The following is a 9,192-nucleotide window of genomic DNA, read 5'->3' on the forward strand; positions in this document are numbered from 1 at the left end:
AAAGAAAATCAATACTTTACGTTACCCAACAAGTACCAACTGTATGTAGAGTTTACCACAAACTAGTGTTTTAAGAAGATAACTACTTGTTCCCAGTTAAAATAATAAACGAGATCGCGGAATAAGGTGACCAAAAGTAAAAAATCACCCTTGGAATCACCTACTATCGCCAGGAAAATTCTTTAAAATTAATTTCCCTGTATTTTCCATTCCACAAGATGTCGCCGGACTCGTTTTATCCGACAGGATGGCCGACCTGACGCTGTCGCAGTTATCGCAGTCGGCGACAGGGTATCGCGGACGCGAACGCTTGGAATACTATGGTCGCTCACAAACGTATTTTTCGGAGTCGGTGTCGACCGATGACGCGCGAAGCCCGCAAGGCGCACGTTCTCTCGCTACAATGTCACGATGCGATCTCGCAACTCGCAACGTCCGGCGTCAGCGCGCACGTGTTCTACGGAACCCGAGAAGCTGATTACGTAAAATCGTCAGTGATAAAATATTTCGACTCGAGCCAGCGAATGGAGAACGGAGCCAGCGAGCAAACACGCGTAGCTCCAGTTTTACAGCGATTGCGTGTACGTTACCCACGTGCCGAGACGTTGCGCGCATATATTGTTGGAGCAGATGTGAACCACGTGCGCGGACGAAACGCTGACCGCATAACAGTTATCGCGTGAGTCTCAAACTGATTTATTAATGAATAATTTCGACAAAAGAGAATATCAAAATTTATTGGAGTTCAGTGAAAAAAATAGTAGTAGTGCAGCATTTCGAACCAACGATAACACATTTATTTTAAACAATGGAATAAACGGTTTGGGCGCAACGTCTTGCGACGCATGATATTGTTGCGTAATTATGTATAATCTCACTTGAGAAGGACCCAATCGGGGTCGAAACGTTGTGAGACGAATAAATGGAAATTGGCCAGTTAGGTCGCTTAATCTCGATTATTACATTTATTTTAATCTATAAAAAACCTCGACTAGACTCTGTCGACTTCGTTTATTTTAATCACAGGAAACAATTAATAGAATTTTTTAAAAATTGTGACAATTATCTTATGCTTTTATATCTACACTATTAAATCGATATAATAAATAAATTAAAAGCGCTACTTCGGATAATGTTCACACGTATCTGGTGGATTTACGTAATAGCGGTTGAATAGTGCAATGTGATATTCAATCAATTTACTATTTTCAGACAATGGTGTGTGATAAACAATTTTAAATTATATTATCAGATAAACAGGAGCAATCACATATACTATTACTTTTTACGATATCTCAGAAATGATTTCGTAAAGCTAGATATTTAATTTTTAACATTCATGTTGCAACATCTAATTATCATCGTAAGTGTTGTGACATATCTTGCCGCAACGCTTACGACATTTTAATTTCTACGAACGAGTTCTATTTATTATGTCTACTTGATATGATTAACCCTCATTTGATGTACATATATATACACACCGACTAACAAGTCAACTTATTTGAATATTTAAACAAAAATAAAGTATAATTATAAGCTCGTAAAAATAATAAAAGTTTTAAAATAGTAAGATGAAAGATTTAGTTTCAGTATTTATCATTTCTTAGGTTATCATGTATATTCTCCTGTAATTGTATCGGATACCGAAAGCTTTCATATCAGTGAAACCGTATTTTTATGTTAAGCGAATTTATAATACCGTACACCTGCTAACTTTTAATGCGTGTAATAATGAAATGTTAAAGTAAATATTAACATTTAGTTTAATTAACAATTTACTATTAATAGAATATATTAATAAATATATTAATCAAAACATAGGAATATGCCTATGTCCATCGTTGATCGTAGTATTTTATGTGAATTATTACCTAATTATCCAAATAATCGCAAGAAAGATATGAAATTTTTAGAATAAAGAAAATTTTACTATGCCTTAATGTTCTAAAATTTTGCGATAACGCGCGTAATTAAAGCCGACTTAATGCTGGCACACATAGATAAAGTATCCTATCGGCATATTATAAATTAACTTAGCGAGTGTTTTGTGCGTTATAATTTGCAGACGCATGGAGTAAAGTAATGGACTGTGCAAGAATGACTATGTGTAACAGTTGAAAGCAAAGGCTGAAAAAATTCTCTTGTATCGAAGATCTTTAATTTAAAAAAAAATGGATAAACCATCAGTAGCGATTGATAGCGATATGAAAACCGACGAGGTAAGTACAAGACGTTTTGATCTAAATTACGAGAATATCGTTTGATCCATCAATCCTGCTTTCTCTCTTCTAAAAACATTTTTATGATAAAAAAGAAAATTGAAAAGTTATTTCCCTCTTCATTCTGATAAAAAATATGTTTTAATATTTATATATATTTCGTTTAATATAAACGCATTCATACATACGCTATTACATATGAGTTTAAGACACTATTTTAATATTTAAAATATTTACACATTTCTCTCTAAGATAAAGATGTAAATTATTTATAATTTTTTCTCGTACAAACCAATACGATTAATTAAACAGTATAGCAACCTGCAGATTTCAATTTTTAATCTTAAATATTTTTGCGACGTTTTCGCCAGAGAGACATCACAATTTTCTACGAAAATATATTACTCCATTTTTTAATTAGCTATATAAATATCCCAGCGTAACATCAATTGAGTTTTACTTCCTCGAAGAGGAAGCTTTGTTTTCGTAAACCTCGTATATGAACCTTTGGTCGCGTATATTATAAAAATTCTATTACTTTATAATCGTTTTATAACACGTTCGACATTTTTAAAACAGTGAAAATACGTTTACATTATTATCAATATATACATTGAAATTATTTGTCTTTTTTTATAATTAATTTAAAGAGAAAATAAAATAATTGTAAAGAAAATTATAATGCCGAAATACGTAAAGAACCTCATAAAAATATGTAGGGATTAAACAATAGTAGTTAATATCAGTAAGTATTTTCTCAAGTATATATCTATGTATCTATATCGTCACGAAACTAAAATCATTTAAATCGCGAACGCTGTTGATATTTCCTACTTACAATATTAGATACGACATTAAAGATAGGTTGAAAGATCATAATTATATAGTTATCACACAAACCATACTACATAAGATGAAAACAGTAACTCTACGAAACGCTGATACATTTTGTGTAATATAGACTGCGTGATATGTGTTAGTAAACGCGTTTCAGTGTGTACACATTTACGTGATAGAGAATACATTTATATAAATCACTAGCTGATATTTAACAGCATTATAGTTATAATTACAATTTTCCAACTCTCTCTTTTACTTTTGTCGTAAGTTCTAAGAGATTGAAATTTATTCGCTAGTTTAAATTTTGTAAAAGGTAACCCTTTGCCGTTTAATTATACTCTATAAAACTTTATAATTTTAACATACGTTGCTAATAAACAAAGTTATCATCGGACTACGTGTTTTAATGTTCATTTTATAATTTCTAGGTGACACCACGAATGGAATCTTTCCGTGGAAACAGGATGTACTGCAGAAAATACTTCGGATGGGTAAAATATATATCAGTAGAGCCGACTATGTGGCTTTACATGATGGCATTTATGTTCACGTCAGTCGTCGAGCAAGACTTTTTTAGGTATAAAGCATGTCGGGTGGATCACGGATACTCTGAAGAAATCTGTATGAAGCTAAACGATGATGATAATAAAGCGATAAAGACCAAAGTACAGGTAAAAATTATGTACTACATTTAAAATAAAAGAAAAGAGACGTAAAATGGGGAATAATACGCACATTATATGAACAAACTATCGGAGTTTAGTTTAACGGCTCGTGAACATGTTAAATTCGATCGAAGGGACTTGCTTATAGTGCATGTGCAAATATTTAGTGTAAGTCGGCAAAAATACAACCGGATGCTATCAAAGCAAACATATTTGTCGAACTAAATATTAACATGAGATACCTACGCAACGAAATGTGATACCGCAATGTTTATATGCGAAGCATGTAAGAGAATATACATTCAAACATATATCCGCGCATAATTTTATTTTATGAAAATTTATTGAAAATTTAAATAAAATGCCTAAAAGCTATATAGTAAACAATTTTACTGCGAACGCATAATGAATAAATTTATTCTGAATTCGGAGCGTTTTCGATGTCGATAATTGACTTTCATTCTTCAATTACGGTTTTATTAACAATAAGAAAAATTCATCTTGCAGATGACCGTCTCGGAATTTCATCAATGGAACGACATTGCCGGGCATGTAGTACCTATTATCTTGGCAATGTTTTATGGCAACTGGAGCGACCGGCGAGGACGTAAATTGCCGCTCGTCCTCGGCTTGACGGGCAAATTGATTTACTCCTTCATGGTCGTGATCAATTCTATGATGAACACTTGGAATCTGAACATGGTGGTGTACACGGCAACCCTGCCGATGAGCCTACTGGGCGGCGACGTGGCAATCTTTGGCAGTTGCTTCGCGTACATGTCGGACATAAGCTCCGTGCAACAAAGAACTATGAGAATCACGATCTTAGATGTCGTTTATCTCAGCACTATGCCCTCGGGTAGGAACAAGTTTGCTCTCAAAAATTTTATGCAAAGATATAATTATTATCAAAAAACTTCGGCGTGAAGTTAATTAAGGCAACCTCTGGACTTTCATATCGTTTAGATAAATACCGCTGCACATTTATTATAAATTTTTTTTCTATAAAGGATTGTCGATAGCATCATTGTTTTACCATTTTCATTCTGCGTATATGTTCGCGATTATATGAAAGCCTTTACAATTCAATGACGTAAAGTTTAAATAATCAATCATATTTTTTTTTCGTTCGTAGGAGTTGCACTTGGATCTTATGTGTTTACTCATCTAGTCAACATGTCCTACACAATTATGTTCGCTATAAACGCGACTTTACTCTTGCTGGCGATTGTGTATTCGCTCGTGTGGCTAAAATGGCAAACGTCACCACGGCAGCAACCACTTTCGGGCACCAACTGGCTGTTGGACTTCTTCGACACGAGACATGTCGCCACGACAATGCGAACGTTAGTGAAATCGAGATGCAATCATGGCAAATTGCACCTGTGGTTGCTTCTGCTCGCGATGTGTCTATATACATTCCAGAGAGACGAGAAACCGAAGAGTCAGATGTATACCTCACTAATCTTTAAGTGGAACGTGGTGGATTTTAGCAACTTTAAAACATTCCAATCGACTCTCTTCGTATTAGGTCAGTTTGACATAAACTTGATCCAAATTAATCGAATTGACTTTTCGCGAACCTCGATATTAATCCGCAATGCGTTCTTAATGTCGCGAGTGAAAGGAGAAATTTCGTATCGAAATCACGAGAACTTTCACTCTTGGTTAATTTATGGTCTTGATTATCAACGACAATAAAAAAATTACGATCCAATTGCGAGAAATTGAAACCAATCGTGTAAAAAGCTCGGTTTTTCGTGTAAAAAAATAAACAAAGATAGATTATTGCTATGTCATTGAAAAAATTAGCCATTTTTCTTAAGTATTATTTTTGAATATCTGAATCTTCAATACTCGCATTTTTTATAATTATAAAAAACGTTTCGAATAAGTTCAGAACTAATAAATACTATCATATAATTTACAAGCAGCATAAATATTTTAAATGCTATTAGAAATACGAAGATATAAAGTATGAAATATTTAAAAGAATTTTATTCCAACAGCAATGCTCATTGGAGTGCCTATCATGAATAAATTAATAGGAATGAAGGACACTTTCATCGTAGCGGTTGGAGCAATAGCGCACGCAGCTGGAAGAATAGTATTTGTTTTAGCGGACCAGCCAAAATTGTTTTACGTGGGTCAGTAAGAGATCTTATATTTCTCTCAATCTCCTATCAAATTCTTTCCAAATATTATATGGTGTCATTATCGAATCATTCAAACTTTTAATTAAAATATTATACGAATACTCAAATGACAAAATAACATTGACATTATTTTATAATAACAACTATCTTGCAGGTGCTGCTGTTGCTGCGTTAGGTCCCGTAGTAGCTCCGGTACTCAGATCTATGACCTCGAAACTTGTGCCCATAGAGGAACGAGGTGCGTGGCAATAATTATTACATCTATTTTTACCCGTAGATTGGAATCAATTAAATCCCGATAAGTGTCAATACAAATATAGTTTTAGTTTTTGATGCTATAAATATAAAAAATACATACTTTATGATAGAATTTGAATTTTCCCGAATAAGAAATATTACTTTCATGTCAAAATCGAATCTCATCTAATATCGATCTCAAATATCTCAATTTCATGCCATAATAATAATTTTTCTTTTTTATTGTAACAAAAAAGAAACATAATCGTATTGTTTTAATTCTTTAGGAAAGGTATTCGCGATGCTTTCCGTATGCGATAACGCAGTACCGCTATTTAGCGGTACTTTATATTCTCAACTTTATAACGCTACGATAAAGACAGCACCGAGCTCTTTCTATTGGTTGACATTCGCCACGCAGATCGCCGTGCTCCTGTTAATTCTGTAAGTAAATTATAATTTTCCTAGACGACATTTTTTTCGTATATTATTTTTTCTCTTGATTAAAAATGTATTAGAGAATTGCGGCGTTTTGCTTAATCGCTTTCGAAATAATCTAATTTTACTGAATAATTATTTATTTCAGATTGATCCATTTTTCATCGTGGTCTAAGCACGCGACTGAGCAACAGGATTACATTGATGACGAGGCGGTAGCTCCATCTCTTTCAAATACAATCGAAGCTAACTCGTCGAGTAATGTAACGACCTAATCTTAGAAAGCATGTGATAAGATTGTAACCGCCTATACATCCGTAAAGCATCAAAGGTCATCTCGTCAAAGACTGATGTTTCATCTTGTATATTAAAAGGAATAGTGTAAATACACAATACATTTACAATACTTAGAATTCATATAACAATCCACTTGAAATAAGCATAAACTTATCGATGTATTTTTAAGTATCGATCATGGTTAATATCTCAGGGAAAATAATATAAAATTATAATTTTGTTAATATTGCAATAAAGTAATTTTTAAAATAGTTTAGATATTTTTTTAGATATTCGTAAGTAATAAGATTTCAAAAGTATTTGAAGTATAATAATAGAAGATATATAAACTACAATTCAAAAAATATATAATATGTACATTATAATAAATACTCGCGAAAAATATTTAGATCGTTGTTAAGATGTTAGTATTATATATTTTTAATATAAAATAATTTTAGACAAAATAATTAAATAATGTTACATTAAAAATAATCCTAAACGCAAAAATTGATTGCAAAACCATGAATTTAGAACTCGGCTGAGAATTGTTAAATTGCATAAGTGCATTTGTAATGCAACAATGCAACATCTATTATATCGATATAGTAGTATTATATATTATTAGATTTTATTAAATACGTCCTAGAATAGATTATATTTTCATATTACATCATTTTGCGTATATATTTGTATTTATATTATTAGATTTAATTATTCTAAATTACTCTTGTATAATAAAACATCTGTTCCTGTAATTGTTGAACAGTGATAGATATATAATTACATATAATTCACATTTTTTCTTATCAATCACTTATTCATAACTCTTAGCGTAAAATCTGATTTTTATTGCATATTTTTATTATGCGACTCATCTTATTTTGAAAATTCCCGTACAATCACCCCTTTAAAACTACAAACGAAACTAGCGGCGATACAAACACGTACAAACGATTCCGCAACAGCACCCGTTTGCGGATATAAAATATCTCTAAGAACGGCGAAGATAACTCTTAGCGTAAAATCTGATTTTTATTGCATATTTCCATGCGACTCATCTTATTTTGAAATTCCCGTACAATCACCCCTTTAAAACTACAAACGAAACTAACGGCCATACAAAGACGTACAAACGATTCCGAAACAGCACCCGTTTGCGGATTTAAAATATCTCTAAGAACGGCGGAGATAACTCTTACCGTAAAATCTGATTTTTATTGCATATTTCCATGCGACTCATCTTATTTTGAAATTCCCGTACACTCACGCCTTTAAAACTACAAACGAAACTAGCGGCCATACAAAGACGTACAAACGATTCCGAAACAGCACCCGTTTGCGGATTTAAAATATCTCTATAAGAACGGCGGAGATAACTCTTACCGTAAAATCTGATTTTTATTGCATATTTCCATGCGACTCATCTTATTTTGAAATTCCCGTACAATCACCCCTTTAAAACTACAAACGAAACTAACGGCCATACAAACACGTACAAACGATTCCGAAACAGCACCCGTTTGCGGATTTAAAATATCTCTAAGAACGGCGGAGATAACTCTTAGCGTAAAATCTGATTTTTATTGCATATTTCCATGCAACTCATCTTATTTTGAAATTCCCGTACAATCACCCCTTTAAAACTACAAACGAAACTAGCGGCCATACAAAGACGTACAAACGATTCCGAAACAACACCCGTTTGCGGATTTAAAATATCTCTAAGAACGGCGAAGATAACTCTTAGCGTAAAATCTGATTTTTATTGCATATTTCCATGCGACTCATCTTATTTTGAAATTCCCGTACAATCACCCCTTTAAAACTACAAACGAAACTAACGGCCATACAAACACGTACAAACGATTCCGAAACAGCACCCGTTTGCGGATTTAAAATATCTCTAAGAACGGCGGAGATAACTCTTACCGTAAAATCTGATTTTTATTGCATATTTCCATGCGACTCATCTTATTTTGAAATTCCCGTACACTCACGCCTTTAAAACTACAAACGAAACTAGCGGCCATACAAAGACGTACAAACGATTCCGAAACAGCACCCGTTTGCGGATTTAAAATATCTCTATAAGAACGGCGGAGATAACTCTTACCGTAAAATCTGATTTTTATTGCATATTTCCATGCGACTCATCTTATTTTGAAATTCCCGTACAATCACCCCTTTAAAACTACAAACGAAACTAGCGGCCATACAAAGACGTACAAACGATTCCGAAACAACACCCGTTTGCGGATTTAAAATATCTCTAAGAACGGCGGAGATTACTCTTACCGTAAAATCTGATTTTTATTGCATATTTCCATGCGACTCATCTTATTTTGAAATTCCCGT

General features: G+C 33.2%; 1 protein-coding gene across 1 annotated transcript; it reads left to right on the plus strand.

Annotated features, from left to right (window-relative positions):
- Positions 1-248: 248 nt before the first annotated feature.
- Positions 249-7,104, plus strand: LOC139816012 (probable peptidoglycan muropeptide transporter SLC46). The gene is made up of 9 exons (XM_071783300.1): positions 249-679; positions 2,069-2,222; positions 3,491-3,733; positions 4,235-4,586; positions 4,863-5,258; positions 5,737-5,874; positions 6,038-6,121; positions 6,408-6,564; positions 6,707-7,104. Exons 2-9 carry the CDS (start codon positions 2,175-2,177, stop codon positions 6,831-6,833), a joined length of 1,545 nt encoding a protein of 514 aa, XP_071639401.1. The 5' UTR covers positions 249-679; positions 2,069-2,174; the 3' UTR covers positions 6,834-7,104.
- Positions 7,105-9,192: the final 2,088 nt, after the last annotated feature.

Source organism: Temnothorax longispinosus, chromosome 7 (genome assembly GCF_030848805.1).
Source record: "Temnothorax longispinosus isolate EJ_2023e chromosome 7, Tlon_JGU_v1, whole genome shotgun sequence".
NCBI classification, from domain to species: domain Eukaryota; kingdom Metazoa; phylum Arthropoda; class Insecta; order Hymenoptera; family Formicidae; genus Temnothorax; species Temnothorax longispinosus.